The sequence below is a fragment of the Larus michahellis genome, chromosome 15 (genome assembly GCF_964199755.1).
Source record: "Larus michahellis chromosome 15, bLarMic1.1, whole genome shotgun sequence".
NCBI lineage: Eukaryota > Metazoa > Chordata > Aves > Charadriiformes > Laridae > Larus > Larus michahellis.
In genome coordinates this window covers 10,467,529-10,484,127 of record NC_133910.1, presented here as the reverse complement: position 1 = coordinate 10,484,127, position 16,599 = coordinate 10,467,529, and the positions used below count along the sequence as shown (strand labels likewise).

Sequence of the window (16,599 nt, the reverse complement as noted above, 5' to 3'; positions counted from 1 at the left end):
TCATCTGCTGAACTGACTTCCACACTGTCCCAGGCCAGATCAGATGTCCTTTTTTACTTCTTCAGAGGCAGAAGAAAGGGGCAGAAGGACTTGTGTACAGTATGCTGAGCTCTTTTCATTGACAGCCTTGGACCAGTGGCCTTAACACTACTGAGAGGAACCTGGGTGACCAGCGCTCCTCAGAGCTAGAAATTCTGAGCAGCCACCACAAGTGCAGTGCCCGAGCTGGAGATGGAAGAAAAAGCAGAAAGCTACAAGCCAGGTGAGGGTTTATAGCAAGTGACGTTCATGAGCCAAGTCTGAGACTTCTGATGTATAATTCTGGAAGTAGAAGAGCAGAGTGGAAGACAGCACGGGAAGGCCCCCAGCCCCAGTGAGATGATGAAACCAGTCCCCACTCCATCCAAGAACAGAACTTCCCGTTCTGCTGCTTGCCAGTGACTGGGTTTCTCTGCTGTCCAGAGGTTTGAATGAAGGAGAAAACACCCAACATTTCTGACTTGTTAACTTGAATTCCCTCAGCCGAGTCATCCAGATCCCTCGTATTCATCCAAGAAACTGTTTACTGCAGTTTATAATGAGCCAGGATGGAGGGGAAATAGCTGGAGATTCACTTCCTCAACCTTGCAATGTGGTTGGAAAATATTCAGGCAACACCATTTGTGGTCCCCGCCCAGGCCAGGAGAGAAAAGCAGCAGCTCTGGCTCACTGACCGTAGAACAGCATTGCTCCTTGAGCTCCCGTAGCTACAGGAACAAACCTAGAGATGATCTACTAAGATGCCAAGCATTTAGACCTCTCCAGCACCGTAAGTGTAGTCTCAAGACAAAAAGAAACCTACCTTGTCCAAGAAGGCAACTGCCATGACCAAAAGTAGCACTTCAGTTTGCAGATCTGGTGTTATCTGTACGAAATCTCCACAGTAAGCCAAAAGACGGCTCAGTAAAAGAGGCTGAAGACTTGAGTGAAATCTCTGCTTGCGGAGTGAATATACCACGTCAGGCCCCTCCGTTCGCCTGCAGCTCTGCGCTTCGTGGCCCATGTCCTGCTGAGGTGACAGGACCTGCCCAGAAACCTGCCCTGTTACTTTCAGCAGGACCCCACTGCAGTGCGCCGTTGTGCGTCTGTCCTGTGGGGGTGGCACAGGGAAGAATCCATCCTTTTTGACCTAAAATAACGCGAGGTGCAGAACAGGAGCTGTTCCTACCCCCCAGCTCTGAGCACTCTGGTAGCTCAGGCTTGTTCGTTGCTGTTTGAGCAGCATGGGAGAGGGCTTGCTTGGAAGGAAATTCTCTCTCTCCAGCTTCATGACCATTTCTGTTACAGGTTTTTCTTTTGTTATGGTTGTATGTTTCATTGTAGGCCCCTTCTCCTGTGAACCCCAATGCCCTGGACCGCACTGCTGCTTGGCTTTTGAATATGAACATGCAGTTTTTAGAAGATGAAAGCATTGACCCAGATTCCAAGCACAGGGATAAGCTCAGGAATAAGGACGAGCTCAGCCAAGCAGAAAAGGTAAAACCTGATTGGATTGAAACAAGTTTCTAAATAGAGAGAGGATTTCCTTGAATGTCATTCCTCTGAGCGCCCGGGGGACAAGGTGGGCTGTGTGGCACGTCCCTGCCCAGGAGAGAGGGTTGTCAGGTTGCACTGTGCCCTGCTCAGCCTCACAGGGCATTTCTGGGGAAGGTTTGGGAGGTTTTCACACACTCAGTGACTGGAATTACTCCCTGATCAAAGCGAGTAAGAAAAACAGGAGCCAGCGACATGCCGGTGCTGCTCTGCAGCAAACTCTGAAGGCAGCCGGTGCCCGTTACCTCCCCCATTCCCACTCCCCACGGCTGCAGGGGGAGAAAGCTTAGAAAGTGAATTAAGCACACCTATAAAGAGATGAGAGTAAGATAGAGGCAGCCTCGTGCCTCACAACCAGGAGATGTGGCAAGAAGCAGCTTCCATGTCAACGGGCTGTAAACAGACTTAAAACTTAGGTGCAGATTCTGGTCTCAGAGACAGCACTGGGGCGATGCACTGCTGCAGTGACACTGCCCCGAGCTTACGGCTGTGTCACGCAGACCACGGGGCTCTCTCAGGATGTGGGTTCCAGAGTGTTCAGTCTGAGCCCCCCCATCCCTGTGCTGCTGGCCAGGCTGAGGGTGCCGCTCATGTCCCCTCCTTCCCAGCCGAGCCTGTGGTGGGACAGGCAGGGAAGAGACAGAGCAGGCTTGGCCAGGGGTGAGGGAGGGTTAGAAATAAGGACGCGGCAGTCAAGAGCTGAGAAGATCCCATCTTTGCTGATTGCTGCTTCTGCAGGGTGCTTTCTCAGCAGCCTGGCGCTGCCAGGACCCTGCATTGGGCACAGTTAGCCTTTGGGACGTTTCCTCAATGTGCTTTTCTTCTGTCACACCGGCCACGTGTCACCACCCACTCCCACAGCAGACATCACCCTCCCTGAACCTCTTTCCTGTTTTTCCAGCACAGACATGTTTCTGTTTTCGTTGCAATAGCCTTCCTGTTCTCATTTTGCTGTGCTGTGTCATTTTGGGACTGTCACCTCTTAAATTCAGATGAAGTGCCAAAGGCAGGTATCGTAGGGACTGGGAGGTACAAGGCGACGGCTCCCAGCTGCCCCAGGAAGAGCATGGCAGTTTCGTGGGAGTTCAGCCCATTTCTTCCTGGCTTTCTGCTCCTCGGGTATTCCTGTAAATACACAGACAGGTACCGATCAGATAGCAGCTGACACAGAAAATGTACAGTTTAGCAGATTTTGTTTGCAGAGGTTTAGGAATCTTGACTGCCACCTAAGCAGAGACACTAGTAGGCAGCAAATGAAAGGGAAGGAGTTCTCAGACTGGTGCATCATGAGCTGGGTTATTGCTGCACTTAGTCATTGAAGGGCTTCTAAAGGGGTTCAGTGCTTATTTGAGTCTGTAATTGAGACGACAACGGCAGGCTTTGCTGTTCCAGTGGAACTGGAGTGAGGTGAAATGCTGCCGGAGCGTACAAGCGGTGTGCTGGCCTCCTCCAGCCCACGCCTGCCAGCTCCCGCGGGCGGGCAGATGGCCTCCGCTGTGGACACGGTGCATGCCAAGCGTTGTCACTAAGCCCCTTCCTGGCACCCTCTCCTGTGAAACGGGCTCAGCTTTTGCCAGGTGGGCGCTCACAGGGGCTGCTCTCTTGCCCTGCCAGCCCGAGGGGCCGCTTCCCCCTGGGACGTGCCCGGCTCACCCCGTCCTGTGCAGGGAGGTCCTGGTCACGGCAGGCGAGGGTGGGATTGCCAGCTCTGACGGTATTGCAGCAAACCGGTCCCTGTCCCAAGTTCAGAGGGAGCCCTCACCCCCAGGAGCCTGCTGTCTCCTTCCTATGCAGCATCTTTTGTTACTTTGCTGTCGCATCAGTCACTGACATTAAAGATCGCCATTAGCATAATCTCTCTCCCCATTACTGTAAGAGGTGAATGGTAACCGGGATTGAGACAAGTGTTCTAGAGACAGGAGCGACTCCTTCGGTCTCTGAGGCCTCTCCTGCTATCATTTGAGCTCACTTACGCTGCTGCTATTTTAAGGCTAGGGTAGGTATTTAATCTTTCCTGTTCAAGCAACTCCCTTCTGTCTGACTTCAGTGCTTCTGTGCAGCTGTATGGGCGTTTGTGTTCCCTCATCGCTCCAGGTTACATGTGCCAACTGTGTCGTTTCAGTGCTGCAGTAAAAGCTTTGCTAAAGGAAGAACAGAGTGATCTGTTGTGCCCGTCCCTGCCCCGGCAGAAGGAGCTCGGAGGTCCTGCCCATCTGCCTGCCACGGCCCCCATACTTTGGCAATTCAGGAAGACCATCAGCGTTGCAAATTTTCAATCCTTAGGAGCTGTTAACAGTTACTTCTGCCATCAGCCAGTCAGTTACTGGGGTGATACTGGGAAAGCAGCGTGGATTTGCATGGGCTGGGGGTCCAGCTGAGCAGTACAGGGCCAGCAGCCTTGGCTGCCTTCCGCTCTCACCAGGAGCTGCTCTGCTGGTCACACTCCCCATCAGGGCCCTCACAACTGGGACACCACCAAGTCCATGGTTCAAGTGCGTACACAGGTGGTGATGGCCCAAGGGCAAGGCCGTATTTTCAGCTGGCCAAGTCAATACACAATTAAGCACATTTTTGTCAGTTCACGAATAAGACTCGTAGCTTTGTGAGAGACTTCGTGGCTCAGATGGCAGGCGTTTTCCCATATCTGACTCTCTGAGAGCAGCTTGTCAAATTATCAGCTGCCTGTTAATACTAAGGTTATTCCAGTTCTGATTTTCTTTTGAAGTCAATTTCAAAAGATAATTTTTTGAAATTAAATTGGGTGGTTTTCGTACAGCTACACACTGGATTTTCCTTTAGCAAAGCAAGTTGTACTGAATGCTGTGCTTCTGCAATAGCTGACCCTAGTTCTACTGCATTAGAAAGCTCTTAATTTTTATAATTGCTTTATGTTGTTCTTCTGCTGCTGATTTTTAGCTTCCTCTGAATGAACAGTGCAACTGTGGGGTCTTGGCTTCATGCGGCAGCTCTTCTCGGATTGAACCCTGCTGTGACATCTGAGTCCGTTGTTTGAGAAGCTGGGCCCCGGACGGCAGCAGTGCTCACTGTCCCCGCTCACGCCAGCCTGGTGCCCTCGCCTTGATGAGGGGTGACCACTTTGTGCCGAGACGGCGGTGGCCTGCGTCTGTCACCGCTCAGAGCCTGCTGCCTGGCAGGAGGCAGGCGGCACTAACAGCTCCTGCTTGGCTTCCAGCAGCTCCAGAACGCCCACATTTATTGTGGTAGGCTGAAGAGCTCACGCGTAAACCCAAAACCCCACCAGTGCAGCTTCTGCCTGTGTCTAGCCCTGCGCTGTTAGTGTGAGGAAGATGCCAGGTGCGTTTGCCATTCACTCACTCTAACCTGCATTCCCCATGTGAAATGCCAGACTCTGCTAACAACCCATTCTCTGAACCTGCCAGTGACCTGCCCGCCCAGTGGAACCCAGCATCGCTCCTAGCGCAGTGTGGAGAAGACTGAAGAGGAGGTGTCGGCAAGCGGGGTTATCTGATACGGGTTTGCAGCTAGACTAATGCAAGGAGAGGGGCATAATCGGGTTACGGGGAAACCCCAGCAAGAGCAAAGTCCTGCTCGGTAACATGCCACATGTGTTTTCTCCTCCTGTGTCTGTCCCTGCATGCTGTAGTACCAGCAGGACCTAGTGGTGCTGCAGGACAAGCTTCGCATCTCCAACAAGAAGCTGGAGGAATATGAGACTCGTTTCAAGTGCCAGGAGGAGACAACGCAGAAGCTGATGCTGGAGTACCAGGCCAGGCTGGAGGAGAGCGAGGAGCGGCTCCGGAGACAGCAGGAGGATAAGGAGATCCAGATGAAGGGCATCATCAGCAGGTACAGGGCAGGTGGGAGTGCTGGAGATGACAGTAAGGCGGGCAGCCTGGCTGGCGTTAGAGCTGACCCCTGCTCAGGACAATCAGGTTTCTTTGGAGGTGCAGGCAGGTTTCCCATGTGGCTTTTCCAGCATTTATTCACTTCCTTGCCCTTTCGGGTTACAGTCCCTCGGGGGGGATTTCCAGAGCTGACTCTTCGGGTCCCCCATCAGTGTTACCTGGAACAAGGAAAACCACGACATTTTCCTGATTCACAAAGGCAAAACTTCAGGAGGGGGGAGCTGGCAGCCTGCCCCAGCTCTCGGAGGATCTGGCAGGCTTGCTTTTCTGTTCATATGAGCAATAGATGCAACGATCAAAATGTTCTTTTCCGATATTTAGCTAAACATCACGATCCCATTACTCCTAGCTACAAATCTCTTTCTCCCACCCCGTGTGATGTGGTGGTTACATTTGCCCAGGACGTGGACTGTTCAGTGCAGCTAGCTTCACCGCCACCTGAGCCGAGCCCACTTAGTGCTTTTAATCAGCCCTCGTTAACGGGTCAGTCTTAACCCTTCTGTATCACTTAAGCTTCGGGGCAGTCTGCTGTAGAGGTCTCTGGAGAAGAGACAGAAAAAAGACTGGTTCTGAACCATTGGTTTGTGTGTAAGAAGAGGTAGTGCTAATGACTGTGTCTCCTTTGTGCTCGACTGCACAACTGTGTGTCCTGGGAGCATCTCGGTGTGTGCTTCGCCATTCCAGTGTCAGATGAGATGGCTTGACCTGGTATGGATGACGGGGGCTGCCACGTGAGGCCAGTTCTGTCCGTAGACTACCTTCTCTGCTGTGTCACATCTCTTCCTGTGTGCTTCAGAGATGTACATCACCCCTTTGCTTCCTTGGTGTCAAGGACTATATGAGGACCTGATCTGTATCATTCACGTTGGGTGGCTGATTTAGATGTGTATGCGACTGAGATCTGGGCTTAGCAGAGCCCAACAACTGTAATTTTTTTCCTGTCTGTTTGGCCACCAGGCTGATGTCAGTTGAGGAGGAGCTAAAGAAGGACCATGCAGAAATGCAGGCTGCCGTGGATTCCAAGCAGAAGATTATCGATGCACAGGTGAGTCCCCGATACCAAGGGCTGCAGCACTTCCCAGGGTGTCTGCCAGCATGCGGCCGCCCTGCCGTGCAGCAGGGCCAGCTCGAGCACGGCGAGACCGTGTGGTGGGTGAGTGAGCACCAAGCTGCAGTCGGTCAGACTTCGCCAGGATGCGATTTATTGTCACAGCATTCGCATTCCTACAGCTGTTTTCCAGCCTTGGAGCTTGGCAGGTGACACAGAGGATGTGGGGGGTGGCAGTTTGTGGCAGGATCATACCCACCATTCAGTCAGTTTGTGGAAGGATCATATCCTCGTTGGCTCAGTCCGAGGTCCCCAGAGCTTTGCTTGGTGCTTCATGTTCCAGTAATTCTTGCAGGACCTGGACAGAAGAAACACAAAGCCTGGCCAGAGCAAAGCCAGTATGTTTTTTCAGCCTTTGGGTTGCGGCTTGCAGAATTGTTAAGCTCAGTTATTGCTGGAGATTACAATGGCAGAGGAGCATCACATGATGGGTGCAAAACACTGCTTGGAAAAGAGAATATGTAAATACAGTCTGCAATCTCCTACTTTGTCTAGGCGGAGATCAGTGTCTTCTCAGCAGCTAGGCCTTCCTACAGGTCGTGGCTGGGTGATAGCATATCCTGGGCTTATTCTTAACAACTCTATTAAGCACTTCTGAGTCACTACTCATGACTAATTTACTGTATAGCTAATTAAAAAGGAGAGAGTAGTAACTCTGTAAAAAGAATCCCTGTTTTTCCCTAGAGTAATTTTCTCAAAGCTGGTAAATCACCATGTTCCCTTCTGCGCTCGGGCAGAGCCAGGCAGACGCAGGGGTGTCTGTGAGGTGGGAGCGGTGCGGACGCAGCCTGCCAGCAGCTCTCGACGCGCCGTCCTGTCTCCTGCCGCCGCGTGTGGTACATGCGAGGCTCTCGCCGTGCCTCTGAGATGACTGCTCTCATTTTGTCATCTCGGGGTGTACAGTAGTGTTGGACATGTTCATACATGGACCTTCAAAGGCCCCTCTGAGTTGTTCCTGTTCCCTCCTGCTGATGGCAGGCAGAGAAGGACGATGACTTGTTCAGTGGCACAAAGAACAGGGGTGGCGGAGTCAGGCTGCAGCACGGAAGCTCTTGCTCCCATCCTTACGATACTGTAATTGGTGAGAGTTGCCATCAAAGCCATCCTGGGAGGCCACAAGTCATTTAAACTATTAATTTACACTAACAAAATCAGTTAAACACTGACAAGGAATAACTATCTTGGGAGAGCTTGCTTTTAGAAAAGGGATCTTACCATCTTTGTAACAGCTGCAGTTTGAGCAAACAGTACAATCAATTTCTGTATAACTGAAGAATTAGAAAAACTATATCATTTCCGTTTTCTTCAGGATGGTAAAATGAATTTAGCTCACGTTGCCCAGGCAAAGTACGTTCGTGGCCCTGCTAATAGCAGCGGATTTCAAAAAAATGCCGTGTAGCACTGAAAAAACCCCAGAAACCTAAGAATGCCAGAGAGAAAGGCACTGGTCCAAGGGGCCTCTGGGTCACTGTCTCGGGACAAGGTCTGGTGTCACAGAGGGACAGGTCTCCAGCCTTTCCACTGACTGTCGCCCTCTGCCTCTTTGGTTGCAGGAGAAACGCATTGCTTCATTGGATGCTGCCAACGCACGGTTAATGAGTGCCCTTACTCAGCTGAAAGAGAGGTACAGCATGCAGACACGTAATGGGATCTCCCCCACAAACCCAACTAAATTGCAGATTACAGAGAATGGAGAATTCAGAAACAGCAGTAATTGTTAACGCGTGGAGGGCGCTGCCGCAGGAGAGGAGGCCTGGCCAGAGAGACGGTGCAGCAGCAGGTGTGAGCCCCGGCTTCAGAGAACGGCTGCTCTCTCCCCCCAGAGAAACCAGCTCCTTGCTGCGGACGGCGCGCTTGACTGAGCCTTTGTGGGAGATGCTAATGCCAGCACATTGAGGGGACGGAAAGATCGAGTGTGAGATGAGTGGCATAAGGAAATAACATATATTTGAGAATCGCTGTCACTGTTGGATTTAAATCAGTGTTTAATGTTTAAACAAAAGTAACCTTTTCCTTCTAAACTGCCCAAAGGATATGCCTCACCCCTCCCAGCAAGGAATAACGTCCTTGTCATTGCAGTAAGCGAAATAAAGGGAGCTGGGCAGAGCCTGCAGCGGGCAGTGGCCCAGTAAGTCCAGTTAAAGTGTGCTGCTGGATGCAGCCGTAGGAGGGATGGCAGCACAGCTTGGCCCGCTCCTCCCAACTCCCCCGAAGCAAAGCCCCAGCCCAGCTTGGCTTTTGTGAGGCCGCTGACTCCTACAGCGGGTGACTGCCCACAGGGCATTTACGCAGCTAATTAGTGTTTAATTAACTCCGCCCATGTAGGGAGCACAGTCCAGATGAAAGGTCAGGGCGCACGCTGTGTGCGATGCGGTAGCCAGAGGGGTGCTGCGTGGGGAACCAGGGCAGCGGAGGAGGGCACGACTGGGGCTGCTGGGGGTCCCGGGCAGCCGGGGGAGCAGAGCAAGCCCGTGGCTCTGGCACACCTGGAGGGAGGAGCTGGCAACCTGGTGAATGACCTCCCGAGTCCTCTCTCCAGCCTCTGCTCGCTCACAAGTAATGGGGAAGAGTCTTTGTAAGCAATAGCCCGCAGGGCACTGTGTCCCCCCCAGCACTTCTAGCCACAGAATAAAATAAATCTTGTCTGAGCTTGGCCCTGAGCTGTGCCCCAGGTACCGGGGCTGGATTTCTGGTGCCCGTTGTGGTAGAGGGGGAGTGAGGGGCTACGCGGAACGGCCAGCTTCTTGTGTGAGAAAGGGTTCGTTGTGGGGATGTAATGCTCTGTGCCAAGATTTTTACTATTGCTGGGGAGAAAAACAGACAAAGAAACAAGAAAAAGCCCTGAAGAACCATGAAGATCGGTAATTGTATTTCTTTTCTTTCACAGTATGCATTAGAAAAAAAAAGATCCCATTTTCTGGAATACTGTCCTCTTTAAATTGGGAATGAGCACTGCATGGAAATTAACCGGCTCGAAGAATGTAAAACATGGTCATAAGGGAGTAACCAACAAGAACAGCAGCCACCACCGAAAGCCCCCTTGTCAGGAGCACTGTGCAGGCATAAGCCAGGATTAGACTTTCCTAACTGCTGAAACACGCAGATTCGGCACATTCAGACACGTTGTGCTCAGCGGAGGGGTCACCTCCTTAACGGGGGATTGTGCCGCTGACCTGCCGCCACGGTGTGTTTGTTGGTTTGTGGTGTGTTTTTTTTTCTAAAAAAAAGTTAGTCCTTCACGACTCCCACTCTCAGAGCAGGTCACTCGTACCGAGAGCCAGAGAGATCTCTCTGAGATACGGATGACAGTGTACAGTGTACAGGACATCTGCCTATTTCTCCCACTAAAGTTAAATACACTGCTCAACGCCTGTCCTAGCTCCTCCTGCCATGTGTAAATGTACAGTCAAAGGCACTAGGATGTTCCCTGGGCTCCGCACAGCTTAGGTACCGTCTCCAGCCTCACACTACCCAGGCTGCCTGAGCAGGACACTTTGCCAGTAGGCTCCGCATTGCCGTAAGGCTCATTAACAGCATTCTTCCACACGCAGTTGTTTTCAAAATTAAAGCTGCTTTCCCCGCCCTCCCCCCCCCCCCCCCGCCAAACGTTTTTCTGTTCCCTGGAAGCCCTGGGCCAAGCCCAGTGCGGCTCGGTCCCCGGAGGAGCGAACGTGTTGCCCTGAGGTCTCCACACCCCGCCAACGCCTGCAGAGCGGTGCAGTCGCACAGCAGACCCCAAACGGAGCTCCTCAGAGGAAAGTAATGTCTAAGTATTTATGACAAGTACAGTCACCTTTGAATTTCGGAGACTAGCACAGATGGCTTTGAAGAACCTCACAAAACTGACAAGGTTACAACTGGAGAAAGACCCAGACAGGTTAGGAATACACAGGGTACGGTGAAGCGTTGGGTACGTACACTTCCGTCTGCCATTGTCTCAGTCAAATACATTATAACCCTGCAAAAAAGACTATTTTAAGCCGCTGTTGCCCTGAGATGTGCGTTTAGAGCTGATTGTGTTTGAGTTCCAAAATACTTGTGTCGCGAGAGATGGAAGTTTTTCAAGAGAGAAGTAACATAGCGGGATGGAAACGCTATAGCAGGGCACGGGGGCGGGCGCGCCACCAGCAACGTGTTTCCATTCATACACCGAAGTAATTCCGGGATGCAGTCAGTGCTCTCCGTAAGAGCCGGACAAAAGAAACACCCACCAAACGATTGTTTAGTACCGGAGCTAAGCACAGTACGTCTTTATCTTCTCCTCAGCCACAATTCAAGGCACTGCTCCCCCCCCCCCAGCCCTGATCTGTCAGAAACTCCTGCTTTAACCTCAAACGCGCAAATTATCGAACACGCGCCGTTCCGCTGAAAGAGCAGGAACGCTTAAATCCTTCCACAGCGAGTTATTAAAAAAATCTTAGAAGTTCCAGTGCCAACACCTTCTGGAGCTGTTGCTTAGTTTCCTGAGCCAGTATGAAAAGAAATTCAAATCAGGACAAAGTCTGGTTGCAGTAGTGATCCCCCCCCCGGCCCTCCCCTCGTCTCCTTCCCCTCAACAACTGGAGCTGACCCTGCCCCCGCGGGGGTTGGTGGTAAGATCCAGGCTGAGTTCAGTTCTGTTACTTCAGTTCGTGTTTCTGTTATTTATAAACTGTACGTTTGTGTGTGTGTGTGTGTGTGCGTGCGTGAGGGAGCCAGCGAGCGCCCGGCCCGGTCGCCCATGCCGGCCCGGCGCGGCGCAGCCATGCCCCAGAGCAGAGCGACCACCGCCGTCCCCAGCGGTTTTGTGAGCGGCTCCCTTTTCTTTTCTTTCGGTCTTGCGCTTTCTACAGTAAGAGGCTGTTCTAGTGCAAACTCGTCAAGGTGTAAACAAAATGAAGACACACTCAGATTTTTATCTTAATACGAGTCTTAATATTTTTTTTTTTGTAAATGTTTTCAGTGTTTACTGTAACGTATCTATCTCACTAACGGTTGTATATAGTAACTTACTTCTGGTGCTGCTTATTCGGTCAGGATTTGGCTGTATCTCACTGCTGTTCCGGAGAGGTGGACCCCAGCTCGCAAATGCGGATCCAGGCGCAGGTTGTGATTTGAGCCTCCTCCCTTTGGGCACCTGCGGAAAGGGGAAGGCAGAGGAGCCCGGGATCCACATTTGGGGTTGGGCCACCTCAACGATTCTGTTCTAAGAGTTTTGATTTGGGGTTTCGTCAAACTGTAGTGAGCATTTCGGGGGAAAAAAAAAAAAAAAAAACACGCGACTTTTTGTGTGAAGGGGGATGAAATGGACTGAAGGGTATCCCAAGGTCTGTGCGGATGTAAGTATCATCGTTTGGGACAGGGATTATGGCTTCAGTGCCAAAAGACTGGAGGGACCGACATCCTTCCCCATGCCAACTAACACTACAGCGTAGTCACCAGCCCCTTTTGCACCAGTTTAAGCAAATCCTGCCGCCATCCAAAGAGTCCTGCGTCACTCGGCATTGTCATTTGAGTCTGGTTGGTTTTGTTTTCTGCTTTTGCAGTTGTAAAGCACTGATTGCACTGTGAGAACACGCGGAACCCTGCGGCCGGGCAGCCAGCCCCGGAGGGTGCAGGACACAGGTTCTGCTACTACAAAGATTCCTAAAGGGAGAAGGGACTTGGTGGACCCGAGAGAGGCATCGCAGGCTCTCCTGGGAAAGCAATCAGCAAGTAATCAATCATTCCCATAGTTCAGAGCACTCGTAGGCGCCTCACAGTTACCATGTCCATACCCAGCTGCAATAGGAAACATACCGAGGTCTGTCCTGTGATGAACAAGGAGAGGATTTTTAGTCCCAGGAGGTGGAAAATGCACTGGTGTGTTCAGCCAGGATGGCCACGACGTGTGGCTGGGCTTTGCTCTGCAGGGGGCTCGTCCCCGGCCATCCCGGGAAGTGGGGGGTGGCAGCCCCCGGGAGACACCTTTGAGGCAGCAGCACCTGTCACCAGCCCCGTCCCTGACGTGTAGCTTTGCCCAGAGAGCACCAAGCAGAAAGTCCAAAGGGAAGAACTGTGAGGCTGTCCCAGGGGTGGGCAGCCCGGCAGCGCTCCCTCCTCCCGCCCGCAGTGACTGCCGGGGTCAACCTCGTCCCCAAAGGCTGGCCAGAGCAAGCCAGGCCTCCAGCCTGGCCAGTTCTGGGTCCGAGTGGCCTCATGGCCACCAGAAGACCCCTTAGCTGGCCCCAGGAAGGGCCGTGGCCCGTCTCTGACTCTTCAGGGCAAGTTCGGAGGCGACTGTGTAGCCACGAGGCTTGGACGTGTGGCACCTGCCCTGCTCCGAGCGGCACCAAGCCCTGCTCTGACCATGCATGGAAAACTGTTGCCTTTTTCTTTTTTCCTTGGGGAAAATCACAGCTGGGGGGAGAGGGAGGACGACAGCAGCACGCCGACGTGCAGCTCACGGGCTTTAGAAACCAAATCCAATCTTGAGGGCGTTGCACAACATTCAGAAACCACCACGCTTTGAAAAAGGGCGTCACGTTCAAGCGTTGACTCTCACGGCTCACCTGAGCTGTGACATTGCTGTAAATGCCGTGTGGTTCTGCGTCAGCCACCAGTACCCCAGAGTGCAGTCTCCATGTTCACATATTCCTTTATCATACATCACTGTGTCTTAAGATATACCTCTCTCTGTATATCTGCTTAGGCTGATACTTGTTCCTGATAAGCAGTCGCTATGTTTTATATCCTCTTATAAAGAAAAGCAAATCTTTTTTTGTAAGTATGTTTAAAAACAAAAAAGAAGCAAAGTGGAAGTGTTTGCTGAATCTCCTTCAGCTCCTTTTAAACTATGTAATAATGTACAGAGAAAGTTGTTGGTGTTTAAAGAAATGATGTGGCCGTGCAATTTATGTACATTTGCAATTAGAAATATTAAAGATTTATTTAGATATTTTACACAAGTGCTCCAGCACCTCTGCTCAGTCATTGCCGGTTTCTAGAGCATCCTGCCACACGCTGGCCACGTGCACACGCGAGTATTTGTCCCGTCTGTCCCCCCCAAACAGATCATGTAAAAAGTTTCTCCCAGTGGCGTTTCAGCCGTGGCCTGGCCGACCACCTCCTTCCCAGCCAGCGCCCGTCGCCCGGCTTTGGGGAGCGCTGGGCACTGGGAGAGACGAACGGGACAAGCAGCTCCAAGGGCCAGCAGCCCCCAGGGCTTGGCTGAGAGCCACATCCCTGCTCTGGGCACGTTCACGGCAGCGGTAGTGGCCAGAAGGGGAAGACGCTGTGGGAGGTACCAGCAAATGGGCTGGAGCCCCTCTGCTGGGAGGACAGGCTGGGAGAGCTGGGGGGGTTCAGCCTGGAGAAGAGAAGGCTCCGGGGAGACCTTCAAGCCCCTTCCAGTCCCTAAAGGGGCTCCAGGAAAGCTGGGGAGGGACTCTGGGTCAGGGAGGGGAGCCATGGGATGAGGGGGACTGTGGGCAGGGTCCCCACTGCCCATCGCTCCCTCCAAACCGCCCGTCTTCTGTCTCGCCAGAAAAAGCGGCAGAAAACTTGGAGGAGGGTCATTAAAACCCTGGGCAGCAACAGAACCTCTGCCTCATTAACATCACCATAATTAGCTCCTCTGAGAGAGGGGGAAGACAGGCTGGCTGCGTCAGGATGTGGAGAAGGCCCGTGGCCGTTGCCGTGCCCAGACAGCAGCCCTGGTCCTGGGCTGGTGGCCGGGCTGTGCTGGCTGCCAGCCGCAGGAGCGAGCCAGCCAGGACAACCTGCTGCTGCCGCCAGGAACCAGCAGCTGCCCGAGAAGGGAAGGCAAAAGCCACCCAGGCTAAAATCCTCCCACCAAGTCCTGTCTCCCCCACCCCCTCCCGCCAAGACCCTTCCTGGCCCCCTGCAGCGTTTCACAGAGTCACCTGCGTTTAACCGCACCCGTCCCTTTGGGCAGGAGCCCCTTGGCCCTGGTCAGGGCTGCACAAAAGGCAGCGTTTCCATTCCAGGGGTGCCAACACAGCCTGTCCCGCTCTCCCACCCCTCCTGTGCCGCCTCCAGGTGAAGGTCCCTGGGCAGCCACTCTTCCAGCACCTCCCCGGCGTCGCTCCTGCTGCCCTTCCCACCACGGCTGCGACGGCCCCGAGCATCCTCCACACCACACGTCTGCACCCAAGTACCCGATCCCTCCTCGTGACGCTCCGGGGCACCAAAACTGTGCTTTGGGGGAGGCTTGAACCTTTGGTCCCCACTGCAGGTCACCGGAGCATCAACCCCCTGCCTGCCGCTGGGCACTGCAGTGACAGCCCTCGGGACGGTCCCGCCGGCTCCACCAGCCCATGTCTCCACACCTCGGTGTTGCCAGACGGGGCTGGGGAGCTCTTGTGCCTCCAAGTTTAACCTTGTCGAGTTTGAAGGTTGTGAGAAAGAAAGAAAAAGCAGCCCAGGAAACACGGGGCATCTCAGAAGCTGCTGCAAGGGGGGATTAGTCAGTAACGCCTTGATTTGAATAAAACCTCTTCAGCGGGCTGTTGCGGCTTCATTAGAGCAGAGCTGAATTCTCAGATGAAAATACCCGGAACATCTCCGTGCATTTGACAGCTTCCAACCTTGGAGCCGCCGGAGCCCGTCTGTGGCCGCTCCCAGCAGGTTCCAGCACAGACAGGGGGGCAACGATGGGAGAAGCGGGACTGGGCTGCAGATCAGCAGCCAGAACAGCAATGGGAATATGGGGGCGGGAGGCTGGGGATCGCGGACGTGTTTGTTTGAGGTTGTTTCATCTGGAGAGTCGTTTTAGCCCAAGACTCATCAGCAATAATGATGCTCTAGTAATTGCACTCTTAAAGGGCTTGTGTGGAGTTTGGTAAGTGAGAGTCACCAGACTGTGGGCAGCTCATGACGCCCGTCAGCACCTTCCGCAGAGCCTTTGCCCGGCCGTGGTCCCCCCCCCATCATCGCCCTGGGGAGGACATGAAGCAAAATGCCACAGCAGCAACCGGCAGCGCGAGGTCTCCGACCTGGGGACACGGGGCTGAGCCCGGCCCAGCAGAGTGCCGCCCGGCCAGCCTTTACAGACGCAAAGCCTTGAGACCGTAACACAGCTTTTCATCGCCAGTCTCGCTCGTCAGGATCCCACCGCTGCCGAGGGACAGGGCAGAGACTCTCCCACCTCCCATCCGGGCGAGCCCCGTCTGCGCAGGTTGTGGCCGTGCCCTGCACATCCCGGGAATGAGCAGCCGCCCAGGATCAGATCCCCTCGGCCAACGCCTCTGACCATCTCCAACCCGGGGGAGCCGCAGGCTTCCAGCCCCTTTGAAAGGGGCAAATGTGAGGGTCCTGCCCACCAGGCAACTAAGGACCAAGCCGCAGCCAGCATGGTGGCCACCAACAACTGGGGAAATGACAGCGTTAAGGCAATACGTGTCCATCTGGGGCCTTAATGGTGAGAAAGAGCCTTTCTGTTTCAGCGGGAGAGAAGCAGAGAGGAGGCTCATAGCTAGGGAGGGCACGGACAGAAACAGCTTGTTTCTGCTCCTCCGATAATAATCCCTAATCTTTGCTCCCGTCAAGCATCCTTCGCTCACAGCTTCCCAAGCCCTTCACGAGCAGTCAGCCCGCGCCCTCGCTGCAGCGGCTGGACGTCAGCATCCTCGTTTGTACAACTGTGGACATGCAGTGGGAGCACAACTTTCCCAAGGCCTCCAGCGAGCCACCCAGGCTGAACAGCCCATTTTCCTCCCTCCCCTTCTGTGCGCGGCCGTCCCCCGCGTGTCGGCCCAAGCTGCAGAGCAAACATCCTCCGGGGAAGCAGCTCAAACCCAGCCAGGAAACAGCACCCCAAAGCCCCGGCCCCAGAGACGGGGGAGCACAGCCGCTCCCCGCCAGAGCAGTCAATAACGACAGGCGAGCAGAAAGGAAGGGGCTGGAAGAACAAGAGTCATTAGTGGAAACTTGTTGTTTGTGCTAATTAGATCATTATCTGGAAACTGCTATTGATGTTGCTATTTCAGCTCCTGCTGCTGTTCACAACTTCATTTTATCCGTGTCTATCGACTGCCCACACTCCCCCACGTC

General features: G+C 53.4%; 1 protein-coding gene across 11 annotated transcripts in view; it reads left to right on the top strand.

Moving 5' to 3' along the window:
* The window catches only part of DAB2IP (DAB2 interacting protein), a 202,109-nt gene extending 192,518 nt beyond the window's left edge, over nucleotides 1–9,591 (top strand). For 9 of the 11 annotated variants that reach the window (XM_074609392.1, XM_074609395.1, XM_074609399.1 and 6 more), the window contains 4 exons: nucleotides 1,363–1,515; nucleotides 5,198–5,400; nucleotides 6,417–6,504; nucleotides 8,121–9,458. In XM_074609392.1, the coding sequence (XP_074465493.1) occupies nucleotides 1,363–1,515; nucleotides 5,198–5,400; nucleotides 6,417–6,504; nucleotides 8,121–8,288 (612 nt within the window). In that variant the 3' untranslated portion in view covers nucleotides 8,289–9,458. Of the gene's footprint in view, nucleotides 1–1,362; nucleotides 1,516–5,197; nucleotides 5,401–6,416; nucleotides 6,505–8,120 lie in introns of all 11 variants that reach the window. The other 2 variants (XM_074609396.1, XM_074609397.1) reach the window with 2 other exon arrangements.
* The last annotated feature ends 7,008 nt before the right edge of the window (nucleotides 9,592–16,599 follow it).